Source organism: Podarcis raffonei, chromosome 12 (assembly GCF_027172205.1).
Source record: "Podarcis raffonei isolate rPodRaf1 chromosome 12, rPodRaf1.pri, whole genome shotgun sequence".
Lineage (NCBI taxonomy): Eukaryota > Metazoa > Chordata > Lepidosauria > Squamata > Lacertidae > Podarcis > Podarcis raffonei.
The window spans coordinates 9,592,452-9,616,416 of record NC_070613.1 but is presented as its reverse complement, the minus strand read 5'-3'; the positions used below and the strand labels follow the sequence as shown (position 1 = coordinate 9,616,416).

The window sequence follows — 23,965 nt, the reverse complement described above, 5'->3', positions numbered from 1 at the left end:
GTTTGACCAGACTGCAGGAGGAGAGGAAGACTGGAGTGGCTGGAAGAGGTGAGGCTGCAGGTCCCTTATTTTGGCTGCTGGTCCCTTATTTTCAAATCTGTAAGTTGACAGCTATGCCACTGCCTCGTCTGCAGATATAAAGGAAAAGTAGAGCTGTGTGTCATCAGCATATTGCTGACAACATACTCCAAACCTCTGTATAACTCCACTCAGTGGTTTCATGTAGATACTAAACAGCATAGGGGTTAAAATTGAATGCTGAAGAACCCCACATTGAAGGCTCCACAAGGCTGAAGAACACTCCCAAACAATACTATTTGGAAATGTCTACCCAAGTTGGACCAGAACCACTGCAAAATGGTGCCACCCACCGCTAGTTTGGACAGTTGCTCCAGAAGGATATAATGGTCAGTTGTATTGAAAGTCACTGAGAGGTCAAGAAGAATTAACAGGGATATGTATGCCTTGTCTCTCTCTTGACAGAGGTTATCATACAGGGCGACCAAAGCAGTTTCTGTGCCTAAACCGGGCCTAAACCCTGACTGAAATGGATCCAGAAAATTAGTTTCTTCCAATGCGCCAGGATCTGGTCTGCGACCACTCGCTCCAGAACCTTGTTCAGGAAAGGGAGATTAGCAACTGGCGAGTTATGGTAGTTAGGTTTTCTGAATCCAGTGAAGGTTTCTTAAGGAGTGGTTTTACCACTGCCTGTTTTAGCTAAATTGTGTAGAACATTCTTGAAAACAATCCTACTGAAGAAATAATTTTAACTATGTCCCATAGAATAAGGAAATTCTTTGAAAACTTACCACTAGGTTTCCTAAAAGCAGGACCAGCATGAACAGAAAAATGCACCATCCTTCCCCAGCAGCTTTCATACAGCCCCACATCGTTTCGATCCATTCTCCACAGAGAATTCGGAATATAACAAGGAATGAATGTAAGAAGTCTTCCATATGCCATCGTAATTTACATTTATGGGTGGCATCAGTACTGTCACTGTTACAGATTTGCGTTTGGTTCTCACATCTTTCTCGAAATGTTTTGTAACTTTGGCTAAAGCCCTGCTTGCCAACCACAGCAAAAATGAATACGGTAAAAATCAGAACAAGTGTGAGGTTGCTTAGTGGGCCCACTGATTTCCACATTATTTTCATGAGCTTATTTAATGCTGGCCAAAACTTGGACAATTTGAAAATTCTCAGCTGTAGGGTGGGGGCAGGGGATAGGGAGAGAATAGCAGCAAAAAAAGGAGAAAGTTAATTCTTGATTTTCCAGTATTATTAAAAATAGAGAAATTGTTCTACCAGCATGATTTGTATGTAATTAAGCATATTTGAATCAAAAGGAAGCTATAAATACACTTTGTGATGTGCAACCATTCAAAAATAATGTAGTGCAGATAGATGAAACCTGAATTTGAATATGCATCTAATATGCATTGAATTTGCAGTTCCTGGTCCAGAGAAGGAGGATGGAAGTTTGCTTCAACATGCAAATTTCTTCCTCTAAAGTAAGATGCATTCAAGCATGCACTCTGTTTCACAGAACACATCTCTAATGAAATAGACTTATTTCATGACAATCCTGTATTCAAAAGAAAACCCTTAAAAGGGTGTGTCTGTGATTGTGCTCCTTTTCTATTCTTATTTCATTAAAATAAAATGCTGTCTTAGGATTCATTGTCACACAGTATTATAAACGAAGTTGAAAATGCAATTTAAATTCCAATGGTCAAATCTATACAAGGCATTTAAAGCATATGATTTCTCCCAAAGTATCATGGGAACTGTAGTTTGGTAAAGTGCTGGGAATTATAAACTACAATTCCCATGATTCTTTGGGAGAAATCGTGTGATGTAAATGTCTAGTGTGGGTGTGACCAATATAATTTACTATTTTATTTTCCCTTGAACAGGTAAAAATGTATTTTAAAGCATCTCAGAGATTTCATGACAACCCTATATTCTAAGTGTTCCCTCAATTTGATTGTCATCTGCTCATAATTTATTGATTTTGCCACATATACTCACTATTAATAAAATAAATAAATAAATAAATAAATGTGTCAAGGAAAGTAAGCCCTAGATTCCATAGATTTAATGTGAAAGATTTAAAGTGACTATAACAGGAGATTCATCATTACCATTCTGAAAATTGATAGGGGACGCCTTGTGACCAAGCTTATTATACCTAAAACAGCCAAAAGGCAGTCAAAAATATTCCAAGCCTCTTGAAAATAGTAGTAGGGATCAAGAGCAATTATTTTGAGGACCATTTCAGCTGTAAAAATGGCAGTGAAAACCTGCAAGAGAAATTATGTCAGAACACAATAAATGTCTCATATGTTAAATTCAAGCTATGTCTTTAGGGAAGGGGTGGCTAATCTGTGGCCCTCCAGATGATACTGGACTCCAATTTCCATTAGCCCCAACCAGCACCAGAAAACCATTAACATGGGAAAGAATGTCTGATCACAAATGTAATTAATTAAGGGTGAAAAGGTACCAAGGAAAAAGGATACACACATCAAGGTACATGATGGCCTGCGTGGCGGGGGCAAAATTTAACTCTCTCAATCTTACTATGAGATTCGCACAGAAACTCTAACCTACAAGCACAGACAGAACTGACAGATAATAATAATAACAACAATGAGTGAAATAACAGGCCAGAATAGAGCACAAGGGAAATATAAAACTGCTTCAAGTGAGGCAGGAAAATGAACTGATATTTCAGCTGACATTCCAAGGGAGAGGGTAAGAGAGAGCTTCCTGTGGACTGATAATTGCTTTTCTTGCCTCAAGCAACAGGTGAAACGCAGTCCCACTTGATGGTGTCCTAGTACCCACTAGAGAAGAAAGGGTTTGTATGAACACATTTTTTTAGGGACGCACTAAACGTAATTTCTAGGCACCAATTTTAGTTCAAAGGCACTCCAAAATTCTCCAACAGTAAAACAATAAAAAAGTACCGTATTTTTCGCTCTATAAGACACACCAGACCACAAGACGCACCTAGTTTTTGGAGGAGGAAAACAAGAAAAAATATATTCTGAATCCCAGAAGCCAGAACAGCAAGAGGGATCGCTGCGCAGTGAAAGCAGCGATCCCTCTTGCTGTTCTGGCTTCTGGGATAGCTGCGCAGCCTGCATTCGCTCCATAAGACGCACACACATTTCCCCTTACTTTTTAAGAGGGAAAAAGTGAATCTTATAGAGCAAAAAATACGGTAATTCTTGGCATGTAGCTTAATAAGGATTTGGCTTCACTTACTTTGTTTCCTGTGGAAACCATGTTCTTTGTTTCTGGAACTCTTTCGAATGTCATTAAAACAGTATTCACTATAATACACAGAGTAATAAATAGTTCAGCAAAAGGGTTTATCATTACTTTCTTCACCATTTTCTTTATTTGCAACCAGAGTGGGCAACATTGCCAGATGAGATACTTATGGGCAGCAGTTTTCAAGCATGGAGGGAATTCCAGTTTTGATTCTTCCCATTCTAAACAACAAAAGGAACATAATCACAGGCACAGTGAGTTATGAAATGAGAACAATTTCAGGTAAAACATAGGTAATTCTTTACACACCCACACCCACCCACACACACCCACACACACCCTTCTGACTTAAAAAAAATATATTAAGAAAATGTCAGTTGTACAAAATAGAGAAAAGAGAAAAAGTGCAAATGAAAAATAAATAAAAAGTGCAATAAGAAAAAAGATATAGCACACTAAATGTACACTTCCATACATTATTATACAGATATGTAATATTATTGTCCTACTACATATATGAATATACATATTTATCCAAACAAAGTCTGCGTCTATAAGCAATCCATTCAAGTGCTGTCAATCCATTGATTAAAGCGGGGGACCATATCTTCTTGGGTTGACTTGAAAAGGATCTGCACAGGTTCCCTCAAATCCCTTGTCCTACACAAGCCACTCTTTCAATCTTTTTCTCTTCTCTTCTTTCTTTTTACTCTGCAACAATCCAAACCCTGCATACCTAAGACAGTCACTGAATTCAATAGAACTTGTGACTGAGTTGACATAGTACTGTTCTGTTGGACTTCTAATACCAGTTTGGGACACACTACATCATCCCACAAATCCTAACATGCAGCAGCAGACTGTATGAACACACAATTATGTGCAAGAAACTTTCACAGAAAGCATTGGAAAAACTCCAGACTACAATGAACAATAAATCTGGGCAAAAGTCATGCCTCTAACATAAAGGTAGTTACCTCATTCAATCCACATTTTATCAGCTTCCTTGCAAGAATGTCATGGGGGACTTTGTCAAGAGCCTTACTGAAACCAAGATACACATGTCCACAGCATTCCCCTGATCCACCAAGCTTGTAACTCCATCAAATAAAGAAATGAGATTCATCTAGCATACTTTATTTTTGAGAAACCCATGTTGGGTCTTAGTAATCACAGCATCCTTTTCTAAGTGCTCACAGACCAACTGTTGAATTATCTGTTCTAGGACCTTTCCTGGTATCAATGTCGAGCTCACTGATCAATAGTTACCTGGGTCTTATTCCCCCCCCCCCTTTTTGAAGATGGGGACTACATTTGCCCACCTCCAGTCTGCAGGGACCTCACCTGTTCACCAAGAATTCTCAAAGGTCTGAGTTTACAAAGGCTCTGAGATTACATCCGCAACCTCCTTTAGTGCCCTTGGATGCAGCTCATCCAGCCTTGGAGATTTGAATTCATTTAAAGTAGCTAGGTGTTTCCTTACTACCTCTTTTCCTATCTTGGGCTACAGTTCCCTCCTTACATCATTTATGCCGTTGCATCATTTATTCTGGGAGCAGATAATTTGAATTTGCAGGCCAGTTTTTCAGATGGAATAGTAAAGATCAACATCAGAACCAAGCTCACTGTTGACATTCCAGGCTGCAAAACATACCCATACTGGAGTTACAATCTCAGTGTCATCATAAACCAAGTAAACAACAAAAACCATGAACACAGACTGAGCTAAGGAAAGCAATGAGTCCTATATTTGGTCCAAATTATGAGTGAAGTGCTAATATGTATTCTTCTGACTGTTGAAATGAATATGGAAACATGACGACAATAAAGCTAAAGGCTCAGCAAAACAAAAACAAACCCCAATTGGTAAACAATTTTTTATGATTTATTTAAATGTGAAGATTTTGAGGAGCAGTGTGAGCCAGGGCTTTCCAGTGAGTGGCCCTCACTCCTGAGACAATTATGGTACTCTCCTAGTTTTTCAGCATAATTTTCAATAAATACTGTTCTCAGGTTTTAAGGAATACTGATTTGATTATCTTTTACAAAATACTTAAAAACACTGTAGAAGTTACCCCCAACCTCTTTAAAACTTTGTTTTATTTATTTTTAACTCACCCATGGTTTTGCTGATGACATTAGCAGCACTTGTTAACCGTTGTCTTTGAAATGGATCATCAGGAGTGTCAACGGGTAGGTGATAGGACATTAACAGCTCCTTCTTTGGGTGCAGAAAACAAATCCAAAGTGAATATTTGAAGTAACACGATTATCTCTCCATTTACTTACACAATTCCCAATGAATTAATGTAGCAGCAGATAGAGTAACGTACCCTTAAAGAAATCTAAAAACGAAAGCTGGTTAACAGTATAAGTCCTTCTCAAAATAGCTAGTGCCAGAGTTAGCTAATTTGTGAATTACTGTCATGATTGGGGCAGTGTGCAACATTATATTTCTGATGTCATGGAAATGCTAGAAGAGAAAGAATTGCAAAAAATGAGTAGAAATTTTTAGCATCTGTTTCGAGGGGATCCCAAATTTTTGGGTTCGTATTTAATAAAGCTCTATTTGGCACTTCCAAATTGACATACAAAAAGATGCCACTGAAGCTGTTGCAGCTAAAACTTACAAGCTCCTTTTGACTTTTATCAGGTGGTGTATAAAACAGGGTTTCATCTTCTCCATAAGTTTTTGGCTCTTTGTCTTTCGTTTTCTTCTTCCTCTTGCTTTTCCTCAATTTTTTATTTTTGAATTCCACACTTGACATTTCAGTGTTTTCATCCAAGGATGCAATTTGTCTTTGGGAAGCCAACTCCTGGAATAGACCATGTTCAAGTAAGCGCAATTAGCCATAACTGGTAATCAAAATGAGGAAATACTGATCTTATCTTGTAAAAGCCTGTTCTTCTTGAAAATAGGAAGGCAGTTAGCATGGAGAGAGGCCTCCTCTGAGATCAAATAGACAAAATCTCCTTCCCCAAACCAACATTGAGAAGAAAACACTTTTTTAGAGGAAGTCACTGATAGTTTTGTGCCTCTGTGACCAGGCGTATATTTTTCAATCTTTGCAACACAGGCTCTGTGCATGTTTGTAAGAACTGTTACATTAAGCAACTTGTGAGCATTTAGGACTATTGGAAACATTATCTCAGCAACAATACCTAGTTCCGCCCCAAAACAGAGCATTTATACTATCTAAGAACATAACCCAAGAGCAGTATACAGACTTTTTGCACTACTGTTTGCAAAAGAGGCCCTATCACAACCCACATATAATATGACAGATGTAGCCTTGATTACCTGACTGCTCTTGATTACCTGACAAGAGCAGAATACAGACAAGAGCAGTATACAGACTTTTTGCACTACTGTTTGCAAAAGAGGCCCTAGCGCAACCCACATATTATATGACAGATGTAGCCTTGATTACCTGACTGGATATAGTGTTATTTATTCTTTTCCTGCTCTGGAGGTGAGTGCATTCGGATTATTCTTTGCCCCATCACTGAGGCCAAGATAGTCAGAACCACCACTGACTTCAGCAATGTAGGAGAGCAACTTAATTAAGTCCCCTGCTCTGAAGAAACCAGAACCATGAGGCAGGAGCAGTTTGGACCTTCTAACTTGGATATTATCACTCCCAGATGTGGTTAAGGTTTCTATGCACATGCACACTTCCTACAGAGGCTCAAACTGAAGCAGGGAACAAACAGCAAAGAGGCTATCAGACAACATTACGCTCCTGCTTGAAAAGCTACTGTGATAGATGCTCATACAGGAGAATGGGGGAATGCCTCAAAACCCCTTTTGCAAAGAGCAAACATGCTTTCAAACAGTGCTGCTCTGTTCTTTGTAGTCCCAAGAACTGGGACTCCAAAGCACAGCATCACCTGAAATTATAGTGACCTGATGTTGTACTGATTGACAGATTAGCTGCCTTATACACCTCTCAGATTTTGTCTGCCACAGGGAAGGGAGATACGAATTTGGTGCAAAGGCCAGAAAAGGTTCCCACCTCTGATTTACAGGCATCTGAAGAATATTTCTTTGAAACTGATATTCAAACTTTATACCCTGAATTTAAAGTTTTCATTTTGAATTATTGGATATCTCCTCCAAACAACTTTCATTTTTGAATTCCTGAAGATACTTTTAAACTTTAGAAGGCATATCGTTCCTTGAAGATATTTCTTCAAGGCATAGTTTTGTATTCTTAAGGTTTTTTGCTTAATTAAGCAAGAAATACAAACCCAAGATCTACAGGTATGAGCAGAGTTTGGAATAGGCAAAGCTGTGCCAGTTGAAATCCCTCATCCAGAGATATAGCTCAGCTGAGGTTTGGCTGAGGCAAGTCCAGAAGAGGGGATTTTTTTGGCATTCCAAAATCCATTCAGCTCTATCACATGACCTAGCAACCCTGTGGAAGTTACACTGGCATCATTTAAAAGCTTGTTTCCTTCTGCTAGGCTTGGGCCAGCTCATAGCCCCACTCTTGCATGCTGTTTGGAATAAGGGTAAATCACACCAGCATAATTTACCTGGGCTTAGATTACATGGGTTTAAACAATTCCTTGGGCTTCCTGTAGTTTTATTATTAAAGGTAAAGGTAAAGGGACCCCTGACCATTAGGTCCAGTTGTGGCCGACTCTGGGGTTGCGGTGGTCATCTCGTTTTATTGGTCGAGGGAGCCGGGTCATGTGGCCAGCATAACTAAGCCACTTCTGGCGAACCAGAGCAGCATACGGAAACGCCGTTTACCTTCCCGCCGGAGTGGTACCTATTTATCTACTTGCACTTTGACATGCTTTCGAACTGCTAGGTTGGCAGGAGCAGGGACCGAGCAACGGGAGCTCACCCCGTCACAGGGATTCGAACCTCCAGCCTTCTGATCGGCAAGTCCTAGGCTCTGTGGTTTAGACCACAGCGCCACCCACATCCATTTTTATTATTATTTATTGAATTTATATCCTGCACTATACCTAGAGTTTGAATTGCTCTGCGCCCATGTTTGCAAGCCATCCTGTACTATGTAAATTTTTGAAAATATTTATTTTGAAAGCAATTTTTAACTTTTCTAAGTAAATAGATAAAAAGGGCAGTCTATGACAAACAGCAAAAAGAGTGCAAAGTGGAGAATCACATTCCAGACCATCGCATCACCGATTGCAGGGAAAAGCTTTCAGCATTTTTACTGCCACCATCATAAAATCTATTAATGTATTTCATTTAATTCACATGTTAATGTTGCAATGTTTTTCCTCTTCCCCTACAGAAATTTAATAAATATTAAATATTAAATTCTGTTATTGGAACTTCAGCCATAATTAAGTAGTAATTATCATGGCTGAAGATACAACAGTAGAATTATACATACTTTATTTCTATTGTTAACAACAGCAACAACAATCAAAACAATTAGGCTAAGTATATAATAATAATTTTTTAAAAAAAGTTTTGCAAACCTTTTCCTTTTTTAGTAGTTCTTTTGCTTCACGAAGTAACATCTCCCTTGCCTTTGTGTGTGCAAGTGTTGCTTTGTTTTGCTCTTCATATGCCATTGTTACAACAGCCAGGATTAAATTAAATAGATAAAATGAGCACAAAAAGATGATTATCACAAAAAAGATGCAGTAAGATTTCCCAGATGTTCTGATAACCTGCAAGCATGAAATACATATCTCATCATGTATTGTCTTTCAGCAAAACAATGATCAGAGAATAAAAACAAATGTTAAAAGGTAAAGGTAAAGGTACCCCTGTCCGTACGGGCCAGTCTTGACAGACTCTAGGGTTGTGCGCCCATCTCACTCAAGAGGCCGGGGGCCAGCGCTGTCCGGAGACACTTCCGGGTCACGTGGCCAGCGTGACATCGCTGCTCTGGCGAGCCAGAGCCGCACATGGAAACGCCGTTTACCTTCCCGCTGGTAAGCGGTCCCTATTTATCTACTTGCACCCGGGGGTGCTTTTGAACTGCTAGGTTGGCAGGCGCTGGGACCGAGCAACGGGAGCGCACCCCGCCGCGGGGATTCGAACCGCCGACCTTTCGATCGGCAAGCCCTAGGCGCTGAGGCTTTTACCCACAGTGCCACCCGCGTCCCGCGCAAAAACAAATGTTAAAATAATCCAATTAATAGAATAGTAATGGAGCAACGGCATCAGGTCAAGCAACCACTGTTGTCTCCTAGTTAACTCCAAAAATCTTCATAAGATTCTGACAGCTTTACATTTACCCTTTGATTGATCGCTCATTTCACTAGGGCTGCAGTTGCTTCTGTGGCTTTCACTACTAATGGTGCGCTTCATAAGGCTTGTACAGACGCTGCATGGGCTTCTCCAAACACATTCATTCATCACGACACAATTGATAATTATGCAGAGGCTGCATTTGGAAGGAGGGTCCTGCAGCAGGTCTCTCCATGATAAATTATGCAGGGGTGCAGTCAAGGGACCCACCCTATCAGGATTAGCTTTGCTATGTCCCAACATACCATCCTTGCTAGCCAAAGTGAAATAGTACGGTTGGTACCAACATGAAGCGTAGATTTCCTTCAGTGTAAATTGTCTGCACTTAAAAAAAGAAGACTATAGGTCTTTCCCCCTATTAAACTGTTCAGTGTTAGTATTGGAAGTAGGCTTTCTGTTCCTGATGGGGTTTTTCTGTTGCTGATCTCTGTTGCTTGCTTCTAAGTTTCTCCTTAAATTCCTGGGCTTATGTTTCATACCCTCCAAGTGTCCCAATTTTCCTGGAATGTCCCTGTTTCCTCAGAGTGCTGAGCTCGGAGAGGAGAATAAGCCAGTGTTTGTCCTGAGCAGTGGTGGCGGCAGCAGTGGCAGCTACGAAGAAGCATCCTGTTGCCTCTCCCTGGCTGCCACTGACAACCTCCTCCTTTGAGCAGTTCATAGCAGCTGCTGGAGAACGGGAGAAGAGGAGAAAAGGCTGCCACTACCGAGGCTCAGCCCTGCATGATATGCCAGCTCTGAGGCACAGGCATTGCTGTCCTGGGCAGGCGTGGGGCACAAGGGGTGTTGATGATGATGATTACCGTATTTTTTAAAAAGATTTGCGCATCTGTGCCTAATCTTGCCCTTTTCTAAAATGTAATTATTGGTGTGTGGATTTTTTTGTAACTCCACCAAAGAATAAAATAAAATAAAATTTGGATTAAGGTGTTTTTTCAGGATGGTGGGGTGTGTGTGCTGTGTCCTGTTGGTGCACTGGTGGTAACACTCACCCTTCTTCAGATAGGAAATGCTCTACGGGGGGGGGGCAGCACAAAAAAATGGGGGTGGGGGTTTGAGGAGGGTCAGTTCTGGGAGGGCGTGAAAAATGTTCCTATTTTCATCTGAGAAATGTTGAAAGGTATGTTTCTTGTATCCCGTTTGGCAAGTCCATGGAAGCATCATGATACTTCCAGTCTACTTCCAAAGTGTTCATTTCTGACTTGACCAGAAGGTGGAGCCATAACCCAACTATCCCTGCTATGTTAAAGGAAATCTACCCTTCAGTACATTTAAAAAAAAAGTTTTACCTGCCGATAGAGGATTTCCCAACTATCCTGTGTCATCAGTCGGAACAATGATAGAAAGGCCCATCCAAAATGATCGAAACTGGTGTATCCATCATCAGGATTTTCTCCATGTTTCACACAATAATAGGTTCCGTTTTTACATTCAGTTTCACTTACAAAAGAGAATACATTATGTTACTGATAACTTTCAAGTAAAAGATCTCTCTGACTGCTTACCTCACAAGTGGAACCTGGACATTCACATCTTTCTCAAACATACTTAATCTTCTAGGTTTTGTTACAGTCTCAACGTCAATACTGAACAGAGTTTATTAAAATCAAACCAACGTTATCAACATTTTAACTGGCCCCTGTGATAAGTTATAATTTTATTCCCCTGCTACAGAAAAGTTTTATATGTTCAGAGAAAGCTATTAAAGGCATAATGGCATAGGACAGAGACTAGCCCATCCTATCTCAAAGTCCGTGTGGGAGCAGTAACTATAAAGGGTGGAGGCAGAAGGGTCTGAGTGAAGGATTTGCTTCTTAATAGACAGTACCCCTAGTTCTAAGAATCACCTGGCAGATGTAATTGTGCTAAGGAGTGACCTTGAGAGACTTATTTCAGTGGCTCAATGAGGTGTTGTTGTTTTACTTAAAGCCCAGAATACCTTGTGGAGATCCCATGAGGGGAACCTTTGCACTGTTTGTGAGTTAAGTTGTGTTGAACCTCTGAGGAGAAGATGAAGGTAGGTAATAACTGAGTGGTCTGTGACCTTATTTTGAGAGGACCAAGAAAAGGTCAGAGGCTTTTCTGTGAGTGGTTGGGGATAGTCTCTGGTCAATGCTTGCTTGTACAAAGATAACATGTTCCTTGAAACCTGCTTTGGAGTGTAAGACTTTCTCCCACTTTTACCATATTAGGAAGACTGTCCAGATGACTTCATAGATGTGACATGTAAATGTTCTTCTAGATCAGGCTTCCTCAACCTCGGCCCTCCAGGTGTTTTTGGCCTACAACTCCCACGATCCCTAGCTAGCAAGACCAGTGGTCATGGATGATGGGAATTGTAGTCTCAAAATATCTGGAGGGCCGAGGTTAAGGAAGCCTGTTCTAGATTCTTGGAGACTCTCTTCTAGATATGACTAGAGTGACAAGGAAAGTTTATCCTACATACTTCCTCCTCTTCTTTTTTCTCCCCAGTGGAAGATCTCACCGAACGACTAGTCATGATGGTTCTCCTACATCAGGTATTAGAGGCAGCATGCCTCTGAACAACAGCAGGAGAGGATGATTCCCAAAGACATTGGCTTGGCTGTTGTGAAAGACATGCTGGGCAGTGTTTCTAGATAGACCTTTGGCCTGATCTAGCACCACTCTTCCTTTGCTTCTGATACATTTTCAGAAGTCAGATCCATCTACTATTGAAAGGGGAGACTGGTCAATAAGGTACATTGATCAAGTGGAGTGTGTTGGAGGTGGATCAGTTTTCTTGACCCCTTCCTGCCAGGGAATCCTCTGGGGAAGGCACACTCAAGGTAGAAGGACCTTTTATTGTGCTTGATCTTATTTACTCATGTCTGTTTGCCTGAAGGCATTTCAGAATCTGAAGGGAAGGGAAAGAGATGATTGATACACTTTCCTCCCTAGCTAAGAATTGGGGTAAGGATTAGTTTTGTTTTTACTCTTATTAGGCCAATGAAGGCAGGGACTAGAACTGTTAGGGGATCTCCCTCTGCATAAATTCTGCCTTTCAGAAAAACCCACTATAGATATACTGCTCCACCAACAGAGTCGGGGTGATTTTTATCAGGTCTGCAGCATAGAAGGAAATTATTAAATGTCCCAGTCATGCATGGCTGCTGTTTAAATTTTAAAACTAAGCATGTTAATTGTTTTAATTGTTAATTGTATTAACATTATTATTATTATTTGTACCCTGTCCATCTGACTGGGTTGCCCCAGCTATTCTGGGTGGCTTCTAGCATATACAGAAACATAGTAAAACTTCAAACATAAAATACATCTTTATACAGGGCTGCCTTCAGATGCCTTCTAAAGGTTGTATAGTTACTTATCTCCTTGACATCTGATAGGAGGATGGTTGCCATCACCAAGAAGGCCTGGTTCCCTGTAACCTCACTTCTTGCAGTGAGGGAACCGCTAGAAGGTCCTCGGAGCTATATCTCAGTGTCCAGGCTGAATGACAGGGGTGAAGACGCTCCTTTAAGTATATATGGCTGAAGCCGTTTACAGCTTTAACAATTAACATCTTGTTGAGTTTGGTCCTTAGTTACACTTACTTGGGATGTGAGGTGTATCCACACAGCAATACATCAGTAGAAGAATTCTTTTTCTGATATACTTCTGGAAGCAAACATTTTGGAAGCAAAAGTAATAGTCATTTAAAGCCTCTTCCTACCTCACAATACAATGGATGTAGTTATCAGCTGAATAACAAACTCCCAGTCAGGTGCATCTAGCCCACCAAGCCACATGAAATTGGCCCATCAGACCCTGCAGCAGTATCCCCTGATCTGATTGAGAGAGTAGAATGCTGGACTTTTTGCGAGAAGTTCATTTTCTGCAGTGAATGGAGGGGACCCACATATGGGCTGTGTCTCCCACTCACTTCACTAGGCAAGATATGCAGATTGATGACACCCTAAGAGTAAACCACTCCAGTTTCCACAACAGTATGCAATCATGGCAATGCAACTGGCAAACAGAATAGAACAGGAACAGAAAAAACCAACAGGGAACATACCCCTGGACACACCCTCCCTGCCTCATTTTACTACGTACTGCTGTACTTACAGTTTAACCCAATACATCTGCCTACTGCAGTCACCCTAAGCACTGAGAGCATTGGATTTCCTCCATCCCCTGCAGAAAATGAATGCAAGTCCAACATTCTATTCTTTTGGAGTGGAGGAGGAGATTCATGGATGGCATATTCTCAGGTGTGCCCAGCTGAGTAGGCTCTCCTGTGGCCTGCCCCCACCCTGTTGTTGAACCACCTCCTGCAGTGCCTGCTTGCTGAAGGACATGTTGGCTGATGCATACACTCTACGCTTGCATTGTTTCACATAAGTCAACACTGAAGCCCAGGTGGCTCCCCCAAAAGAGCACCAGTCCCAAAGACAGCAGAAGAAAATTCACTCTCCGTGGAGTGGAGGGAAGAGATCTGCCTTCAGTCACCAGTTGGGGAGGGAGTCAGAAGAAGGCCCCACCTCACCAGAATGTCATCCATCTCAGTAGCATTCTGACTGCCCCTCAGGATGTCTCCTTAAACACTCTTTCCTTCTGCCTGAAGGCAATTGCTCCAAAAGAGGCAGAATCACTACCATGGGATGCACTGGGGTCCTTGACTCCTCAGAGGAATTCATCAATAAGGCTAGGTTACTCATGCCAAGGCTGGATAGACTAAGTCCAATAAGTGAATTCCAATCTCCTTCCCCTTTATATCCCACATGGAAGAAAGAGAAGAGAAATCAAGCTGGAAGTTGCTATGTCATAGGCTGGCTGAGTTAGAAAGATGCAGATGGAGGATTGGTTGAGGAACCAGTGAATGGCAAGCCCCAGATTATCTGGGGAGGTATTAGGAATAGGGCTTTCCAGGTGGTGGTTCCACAACTTTGGAACTCTCTCTCCAGACCCTTAAAAAAAAAAATCCAGGTCTGTGTTGGGCTGAATTGTGCTGTTGGTCTGTGTGCCGTACAGAATTCAGCTCAAGTCATATGACAGCATTATTATTGTTACTATTAGTTCTTACACAAATAAAGATGCTAGCAAAATATAAAGTCTAAATATGACTCAACATGGTTCGATGAAACTTCAAAACCACATAATAATATGGTACGTGGGATGCTATTTTATCAATTTATAAATGCCAGTTTAGGAATGATCCGAAAGTAAAACACTGTTTTGGCAGTACAAAAAGTACCAGGGTTATGTAAGCAATATGCTACAGATTTTAAGGGGGGTGTTTTTACCTGAATCCTTTAATGTGCATGACTCCTCCTTGATGATGCTATTATTCAAGTAAGAAGCATGGACACATTTATATTTTAAGTTGCCCATGAAGAGTTGGAGGCCAACCAGGGCAAAGACAGCCAAGCAGAAAACAGTCAACAGCATCACATTGGCAAGCTTCTTGACAGACTGAAGAAGTGAAGCTATAATGACTTTTAGTCCTATGAACAGAAGAGTAAATATTATACAGACTGATAACAGAGGACAAAAACTACAGTCCTTTTGAATTATGTTTCTCAACTATTATCTTTAGGGTCTACGCTTTGGAAAGAAGCCCTGAAGTCCAACTATTGCAATGTGCTTTAGGGGTGGGGAGATGGGAGTGCATAAGTGTCTCACCTTCTGATAGTGTCTGTCTCCTGATTTGTTTTTGGAAGTGCACCAGAGTTTGAACAAGCTCCCTATAGGCTATAGTCTTCTGGTACCATTTAAAGTTCAGTTTTGATCTATAATGTTACCAGACGTCCCTATTTCCCGGGTACAGTCCCCAGATTTACAAATCAGTCCCCTGACAAAATCCTATCATTCCTGCTGAAGTTGAAAAGTGTCCCTGGATTCATTGGGGGGGGGAATCTGGTAATCTTAATCTATAAATTGTGTTGTTGTCAGAACTTTTCTCTTTTGTGACTTACTGCTTCATTGAATTTTCATAATAGATTGTTTTTAACTGTTTCTTATTTGGGTTAGTATGAATTCCTTGAGTGAAAGATGGAATACAAATTTAGTAACTGAACAAAACAAACAAAGCAAGAAAAAGAGTCTCTCACCTGGGATTACAGAAACAGCTTTTAAAGTTCTCAGAACCCTGAAAATTCGGATAGCTGAAATGCTACTAAAAGGCAGAGCCAAAGCTGCATACCTGAAAATTTCAAAATATGAAAAAAGATATCGAGAGACTCATCATTTTATAAGACAATGCTACTGGTAGCTATAGTTTGTATTCTGCACACATATTCTTACCTGCCCCCGCCAATCCCTGCTTTCCCCATACAATGGGCTATTAGTGTGGCATGTGGGCTACAACTGAGGGGTAGGACACAGCATTAATATTCCAAAGGCTCTGGGTTCAATCTCCCACACTTCCGGGGGGGGGGGAAATGTCAAGGAGCAGGAAACTCAAGCAGAGCTACTGCTTGCCAGGAGCATGCAGCAGTGGGTTAGAAAGATCTATCATCTGATTTGGGATAAAGAAGCTTCGTGTGTGTATATTGTTTTTGGGAAAGGGCCATATTCACTCAGTGGTAAAGCAGATACTTTGCATGCACAAGGCCCCATTTTGTGTGTATGTAAACTCAGGGAGGGCAGGGCCACAGACCATTCCATTCCACCACACGCTGTACTAGCATTCAGCTTATACTGAAACAAACCTCCACACATAGTTTAAGTGACTGGCCGTTTCATAAGAAGAAGAAGAGTCTGGATTTGTTATCCCACCTTTCACTCCCTTTAAGGAGTCTCAAAGCGGCTAACATTTTCCTTTCCCTTCCTCCCCCACAACAAACACTCTGTGAGGTGAGTGGGGCTGAGAGACTTCAGAGAAGTGTGACTGGCCCAAGGTCACCCAGCAGCTGCAGGTGGAGGAGCGGAGACGCGAACCCGGTTCCCCAGATTACGAGACTACCGCTCTTAACCACTACACCACACTGGCTGCTCAAAATTGTGCAGATATTTCTACAACGTATAGTTAAAATTTGACACAAGTCCAAAACACTCCTCATCCAAAGGGCACAACATGAAGTCTAATAGTAGCTAGAATTAGTAGATTAAAAAGTCGAACTACATCCACAATGGGTGGAATTCAGCATCATCCTACGGTGAACATCCTGTCAATGCAAGTAGTGCAGGTTGCCAGACGTAACTATCCTCCTCTCCTTCCCCATCCCCACTGTTCTGGGGGTTCTCCCCAGATTGCCTGAGCCAATTTTGGGGTGTGTCAGAGTTGTGAGGGGGAGGAAAGGAAGGAAAAGCCCTGTTACGCAAGCAGAAGCCCTCACATGGGGCTTACAATGGCAGAACTTGTTAGGAGATTCCCACGTTATATGTTTAAATGTTCCCAAGGTCAGCAGCATCTTCACATGCAAAGCTAGCAGAATTCTAGCTCTAGTTTTTCTCCTGTATGAAAAATTATAAACTGCAAAGAAGGAACACTGAAACTTACGTCATAATTAAAACAAATAAATCCAAAACGTTCCAGGGATCTCGAAGATAGGTGAATTCATTCAAAACAAATCCCCTTGCAACTATTTTTACTGCAAATTCAACTGTATAAATAACTGTGAAAATATACCTGAAAATCAAAGCCAGAGAAGCAAAATCATTACCAGTGTGGAGGGAATCAAGGCTACTCATGTGCTACTTCCCACATGAAGCCCAAGGAAAAATGGAAGTGCTGTGATGGCATTATAGGCAAAGGTGTGGTTAGATTTCATTATACGATTATAATATTTATTTCCATCTGTCAGCCAACTGCTAGATAAGGCTTGCACATTGCATGATCCAGAAAGCAAAATACACCCCACCAGTCACATATGAGCTGCTGTTTGACTCACCCTCCCCTTACTTTTGCAGTTCCAAGCAAGACAGTATAATAGGAGACTTAGGGCTTGTGCACAAATGAGCATTATTTTCCTGCTAATTCACTTCCTCACCCCCACTCAAGTTAGACCTGAGTAGACCTCAGTGCACCTATTTGAATATCAGGTGCAACTCTGGTATTTCCCACTTACAAGCAGGCATTCCTTCTGTGTTTATTCCTGCCTTCCAATGGGTTGATTCTCATTCAATCCATAGATTAGTATATTGTACATGAAGTGTGGAGTGATACTTACTCAGCGATTTGGTAATTTTCTGGAGGCTTGTTTAAAGTCATAAAAATACAGTTAATGAGAACCACACACGTTATGAATGCTATGAATAATGTACATGATGTGTTAAGGAAATAGTGTTTCATTGAAAAATAAGGGGTATACCTCCAAGTATAAAGTGGTATATAAATTAAACAAACAAATAAATATTCAACAGTTTGTGGTAAAATATGAGTAACCAAAATAAATGTGATGAATGCTACTTACTATCATGCTCTTAAATTAAAAGGAAAACTCTGAAAATAATGCATTTTCTTTAGCTTAACTTTGCTTGTTTCTTCTTTATTCAGCATAGTAACTGTTATGAACCTTAAGCTATAGTCAGCATCAGGACTGATACAAGGTAGTTCCCGTGCACATTTTCAAGCACTTGAGGTAGATCGGAAGAAATCTCCTTTCAGCCTTTTAACAGTAGACAATCTTGCCTTTATTCTCTGGGTAACCAAAGAATTGATGCTTCTGAATTATGGTGCTGGAGGAGACTCTTGAGAGTCCCATAGACTGCAAGAAGAACAAACCTATCCATTCTTAAGGAACTCAGCCCTGAGTGCTCACTGGAAGGACAGATCCTGAAGCTGAGGCTCCAAGACTTTGGCCACCTCATGAGAAGAGAAGACTCCCTGGAAAAGACCCTGATGTTGGGGAAGATGGAGGGCACAAGGAGAAGGAGACGACAGAGGACAAGATGGTTGGACAGTGTTCTCGAAGCTACCAGCATGAGTTTGACCAAACTGCGGGAGGCAGTGGAAGACAGGAGTGCCTGGCGTGCTCTGGTCCATGGGGTCATGAAGAGTCGGACACGACTAAACGACTAAACAACAACAACAAACAAGATCCATGTCTAACCCAAACAAGAGCTCTTGAAGGTACAAAAGAAGATATAGGGGGCGTGGCGTGTCACCCGCGGGGGTGTGATGCACGTCCGTGGTTGTGCAGCATGCGGCACGCGTCCCGGGGTGGTGGCCACAATGGCACCCTTTCCCCAAATGGTGCCCCTTTGTACGCCAGTGGGGCAATGGTTGCCACTTTTAGTCATAGTCCAAATCAGGCCAGCCCACCATATGCCCAACACCACAACATTCAGACCTTCTGCTGCCTGTATGGATGTTGAGTGTAGGAAAGCTCCCCTCCTTACCTGCACATTTCATACCTTCAAAACAGGGCTAGTGTGTCCAGTACAGAATAAACCAAGGTATTAAAGATGGGTATGAACTTCTGGGTGAAGTGAAGGGAATATGGAACAAAGTTGCATAAGCAAACCAATTTCTAGCCTACAGCTGCACACTTGGGGCATGTACTGTTTATAATTTGGGGTTGTATGTTTTGAGGTGAAGGGATCGTGTTACACTAGCTCTGATCATTTAGCTATAGTATGAAACATGACTGCAAGACAAGGGATCTTAATATACAGGGCCAGCAAAACAAGTGGCTCTCATATTGTATGGACTCACCACAGGAGAATGGCTGGTGGTCAGTTTTCCTAAAGGTGCATTTGCACCATCTCATTTTCTTTTTTTATTTCAGTTTTTAATTTGTGAGCATAATAGAAAAAAAGAGAAAAGCAAATAATAATAATAAACATTGTCAGGTGACATTAAGAATAGTAATATTCCATCAATCCTGATTTAAACATATAAATTAATACAGGCAGTCCAAAAAGGTATCTAAACAAAACAGATAATTATAAGCCATGTGTTCAAGCACAGAAAGGACATGGATATCTTCAACCTGCTGAGCACCAGCTGATTATATCTGTCACTGCAAATTGCAAGGGGCTCTGGGCTAGCCTACATTTCATCTAATCTTCTGTAGGTCTAAATAATAAATTGTGCTCTTTCTTCTTAGTAACACAGTTGAAATTTTGTTTTCAACCGCAGTAGTGGACCATAGCAAAGTTGCAGAACACAGGATAATAAATAAATAAATATATAAATAAATATTTGTACCCCACCCATGTCTCCCCAGCCACTCTGGGTGGCTTCCAACAAAATATTAAAAATAGAATAAATGATTCGTCAAACCTGTGAATCCAGTCAAATATTACAGAAAATGAGGGTGAGTGAGTGGGAGTTAACCTCAATGGTCAATAGTTAATCTAACCTAAAATAAACTTCATTTCAAATTCAAACAGATAACCATGGAACATAAAGAAAAACCTACTCACTATACCTCCACATAATATTTTATTGGGACACACCTTTTCGCTCTCCAGAATCCTAAGAAATATTTATTAAAGTTCATATATACATATATAACTAACAGTTCTCTGTGATTCTGTATAAGAGATTAAGAATGAAGGAAACCCATTGGAAGGATATGTGTGTATCAAAATTTTCACAGCTAGTCTTCTCAGTGGATGGAAAGGACTGAAAAAAAACAAGGCTTTGGTGGCAGAAAACCGAAAGATTCTGTTCCTGGCTGATAGCACCATAAAAGTCTGTAAAATAGATGGAAATGCTTTTTAAATATAACATGCTCACGATAGACCTACTGTCTACAAATATAAACACACTGCAACTTCATAAAGATTGACTGGGGAGAACAATATGGACTGCAGATGAAAGTAGACAAACACAGAAGTGCAACTCATTCTATTTATACATCACTCAGGAGACCCATCGTTATGACAAGGAGCTGCATAAAAGACTGCGTAGTGGTAGCCATTCACTGAAGGCCAAACACACAAGGATGACACAGATCAGTGTTTTTATCTTAGTTTGCTGCTTTTTGCAATGAAATAAATCACCAGCTGCTGATTCAGATCAGAGTTGTGCCATGGAATTCATTTGCAAAATAAATAATGGGAGTTTGGAAGTTGATGTTGCTCTGCTGTTTTATTCATTTGCTTAAGTTATGGAATGATTCTACCTCTATTTTTATTAAGAGGCCAGTGGGCTAAATATACTTCTGCTTGCTGATAGCAAACAAAAACAGCAGGCACGGCTACAAATGAAATAAAGTGATACATCTCATCCAGCATAAGACGAATATGCTGCATTATCACAGTGACAAAGACACTGATTTTATGGCCTCCATTAAAATCTTAATTTAATGAATTAATACAAATGTAGTACTTCAGCAGAGATTATTTCGTATGAAGTTTATCTCAAATGCACAACAAAGCATTCTGACTGTGTATTCATAGCATGTTCACTGAAAAATATATTTTGCCTGGGTCTACTGGTTGTAATGTTGAACATAATGAAGTGCATGTAAGTGCCATAAAAATTAAAAGTTAAATGTTCATAACTGTACACATTGCTACAGCTTGTTATCTGAAAAATTAACACTGAACATTTAGGCTCCTGTCCACAGATCTGCTTTAATGTGCACATGGTACCATTTAAATGGGTATTCTGTCCAAGATGTACATGAACATTTATAGCAATGTTAACAAAGAACAGACTTTTTAATTAAATCCCAGATACTATGCTTAAAGATTTGAGCATATTTATTAAATTAATTAATGTTTTCAGACCTGTTCTGAAATTCATTTGTAATTTCTACTTTGACTGCTACACAAGAAGAAACTGTAGCATTTTTGTTTTTGGTTTACAAAAACATTTTATGTAACAAAAATTCTTACAATTTACTTTAAAGAAACTGTATCACCTCACGATCCTTGTAATAGGGGTCAACATCTTCCAGTGGTTCTCCAATGAGCCAAGGAGGGGGTTTTCCATATAGAATAGGTAGCTTTTTAAAAACTTTCAGATCAAGCTGTGGTTGAATATTTTCTTCTTGCTCTTGACTATTGCCCTCCTCTGTGGCCTTGGCATGCTTTGCTTTCTTCTCAGCAATTCTCTTTTTAATTTGATCCAAGGTCTCAGGAGTAAACCGAAGGAAATTACTAGCCGTTGAAAAAGAAAAATTTGGCATCTTCTTGCACTGGGAACAAACAAATATTCTGATTACAAAAGGAATAACACAGATAGTAAAAGTGCCATAATAACAGAATATTTGGGAGGGTCAGTTGATACCATGGTATCAGCAAAACTGCACACATGATAAACAATATTTAATGGACCCCACAATACATTAGAGTGGTGCAAATTATTTATTTCTAAAATGTATATACCACTTTTTCCAGTCTGTTCCCATTTCACATGCATATTTATATAATAACTAAAGATGTCTGAATTAGGCCAGTTCAGAACTTTAGTAACAAGTCCATTGATGTAAAAGTGCCTACTCTGAATATGACTTAGCTAGATCAACTTCCAGCTTAAAGTGACTCAAAACATTTGAACGGAGAATGAAACTGTACATTACACAGAAAATCAACAGCAGTGGACAAAGCTATCTTGTAGGTTATCTTGCCATTAGCATTATTGAGGAACGATTCATGAATTTCTAGGAAACCCCAAACTTCTTACAATACTGTACTGTACAGATTTTTGAAACAGACTTGTATGTGAAGGTGAAAAATAGATCTGACACACATGTGGGTAATTAACAAACGTATCAGCTGGGTGCTTAGAGTCAAAATGCAGGGCTTTGCACACTCTCCAGAGGGAGAGAACCCCCAGCAGAGTTAAAAACACTTTTTTGTGAAGAAATATAGTAGTAGAAAATTTCCATAGGAAAAATGCTGCACCTACCATTATGGGCTAAAATCAGGCCTCACCACCATTTTACATGTGAACAAGGCAGATAAGTAACGAAGAATATGTGGTTGCCAGTCTTATACATAATTTGACGCTGGAATTAGTGGCACACATTATCTGGTGAGAAACCTTACTGTAAACTAGGGTGGTCCAACCTCTCTAACCACGTGAGCCACAAAAGTACTTTGACACAGAACCTGGCAGGCCACATACTGAATTAAATTTCCATATTGTTAATTAAATTTTTCACAATATAGTTAATAAATAATAATGTATAAGCAATAAATATATTAAAGGTAAGCACTCCTAAACCTACTCCCTAGTATGTTTGCACTAAATCAGGTTGCTAGGCTGCGATCTGTAAAACAGGATCACAACTCCATGCCTGCTGACCTGGGATTAAGCCCTGCTCAGGTCAGAATGTGCAAGCCTTATATGTGCCTACTCATAAGAAAATGTTGTTAAGTTCACTGAGACTTACTCCCAGGTAAATTCATACTGTACAGGGCTGTAGCCTTAAATATATACGTGGAGGTATCCAGCTGTCCAATACCAGTGGGTGGCAATACCTCTCTTGCATTAATACATTATTATTGCTATGATTATTTTGTTGCTGCCTATATATACACAGGGGGGACACGGGTGGCGCTGTGGGTAAAAGCCTCAGCGCCTAGGGCTTGCCGATCGAAAGGTCGGTGGTTCAAATCCCCGCGGCGGGGTGCGCTCCCGTCGTTCGGTCCCAGCGCCTGCCAACCTAGCAGTTCGAAAGCACCCCCGGGTGCAAGTAGATAAATAGGGACCGCTTACAAGCGGGAAGGTAAACAGCGTTTCCGTGTGCGGCTCTGGCTCACCAGAGCAGCGATGTCACGCTGGCCACGTGACCCGGAAGTGTCTTCGGACAGCGCTGGCCCCCGGCCTCTTGAGTGAGATGGGCGCACAACCCTAGAGTCTGGCAAGACTGGCCCGTACGGGCAGGGGTACCTTTACCTTTTTATATATACACAGAGGGACGTGGGTGGCGCTGTGGGTTAAACCACAGAGCCTAGGATTTGCCGATCGGAAGGTCGGCGGTTTGAATCCCCGTGACGGGGTGAGCTCCCGTTGCTCGGTCCCAGCTCCTGCCAACCTAGCAGTTCGAAAGCATGTCAAGTGCAAGTAGATAAATAGGTACTGCTCTGGCGGGAAGGTAAACGGCATTTCCATGTGCTGCTCTGGTTCACCAGAAGTGGCTGAGTCATGCTGGCCACATGACCCGGAAGCTGTACGCCGGCTCCCTCGGCCAATAAAGCGAGATGAGCGCCGTAACCCCAGAGTCGGCCACGACTGGACCTAATGGTCAGGGGTCCCTTTACCTTTTATATATACACAGAGCAGCCCCAGGCAATGTTAGAGGCAGGGAGGGATAGCACGTTTTGTCTCCCAGAGGTTGAGGTATTTGTGGAGAAAAGAGCTTTGGTACGCGGGGCGGCAGGGGCGTGCCATGTCGCACATGGGGTGTGACAAGTCACACACAGGGGAGTGGCACGTCGCACGCGGGGGCGTTGCACGTGTGAGCATCCCAAGGGGGAGGCGCCTGCCCACCCAAGCATCCTATTGTAGGCGTCTACCCGTGCGAGCGTTGTCCTAATGGGGCAGTGCCCGCCTGAGCCAGCATCCCAAGGGGGA

At 41.2% G+C, this 23,965-nt stretch overlaps 1 protein-coding gene across 1 annotated transcript in view; it reads right to left on the bottom strand.

Moving 5' to 3' along the window:
• The window catches only part of LOC128423921 (sodium channel protein type 5 subunit alpha-like), a 43,146-nt gene extending 19,397 nt beyond the window's left edge, over positions 1-23,749 (bottom strand). Inside the window, exons 1-14 of the mRNA XM_053409534.1 lie at positions 23,288-23,749; positions 21,306-22,913; positions 17,658-20,130; positions 16,988-17,116; positions 15,597-15,688; positions 14,790-14,990; positions 13,098-13,161; positions 10,815-10,965; positions 8,748-8,942; positions 5,915-6,100; positions 5,403-5,505; positions 3,276-3,505; positions 2,147-2,305; positions 810-1,205 (exon numbers count right to left, since the gene is read on the bottom strand). Of these exons, the coding sequence (XP_053265509.1) occupies positions 810-1,205; positions 2,147-2,305; positions 3,276-3,505; positions 5,403-5,505; positions 5,915-6,100; positions 8,748-8,942; positions 10,815-10,965; positions 13,098-13,161; positions 14,790-14,990; positions 15,597-15,688; positions 16,988-17,116; positions 17,658-17,779 (2,028 nt within the window). The 5' untranslated portion in view covers positions 17,780-20,130; positions 21,306-22,913; positions 23,288-23,749. The remainder of the gene's footprint in view (positions 1-809; positions 1,206-2,146; positions 2,306-3,275; positions 3,506-5,402; positions 5,506-5,914; positions 6,101-8,747; positions 8,943-10,814; positions 10,966-13,097; positions 13,162-14,789; positions 14,991-15,596; positions 15,689-16,987; positions 17,117-17,657; positions 20,131-21,305; positions 22,914-23,287) is intronic.
• Positions 23,750-23,965: the final 216 nt, after the last annotated feature.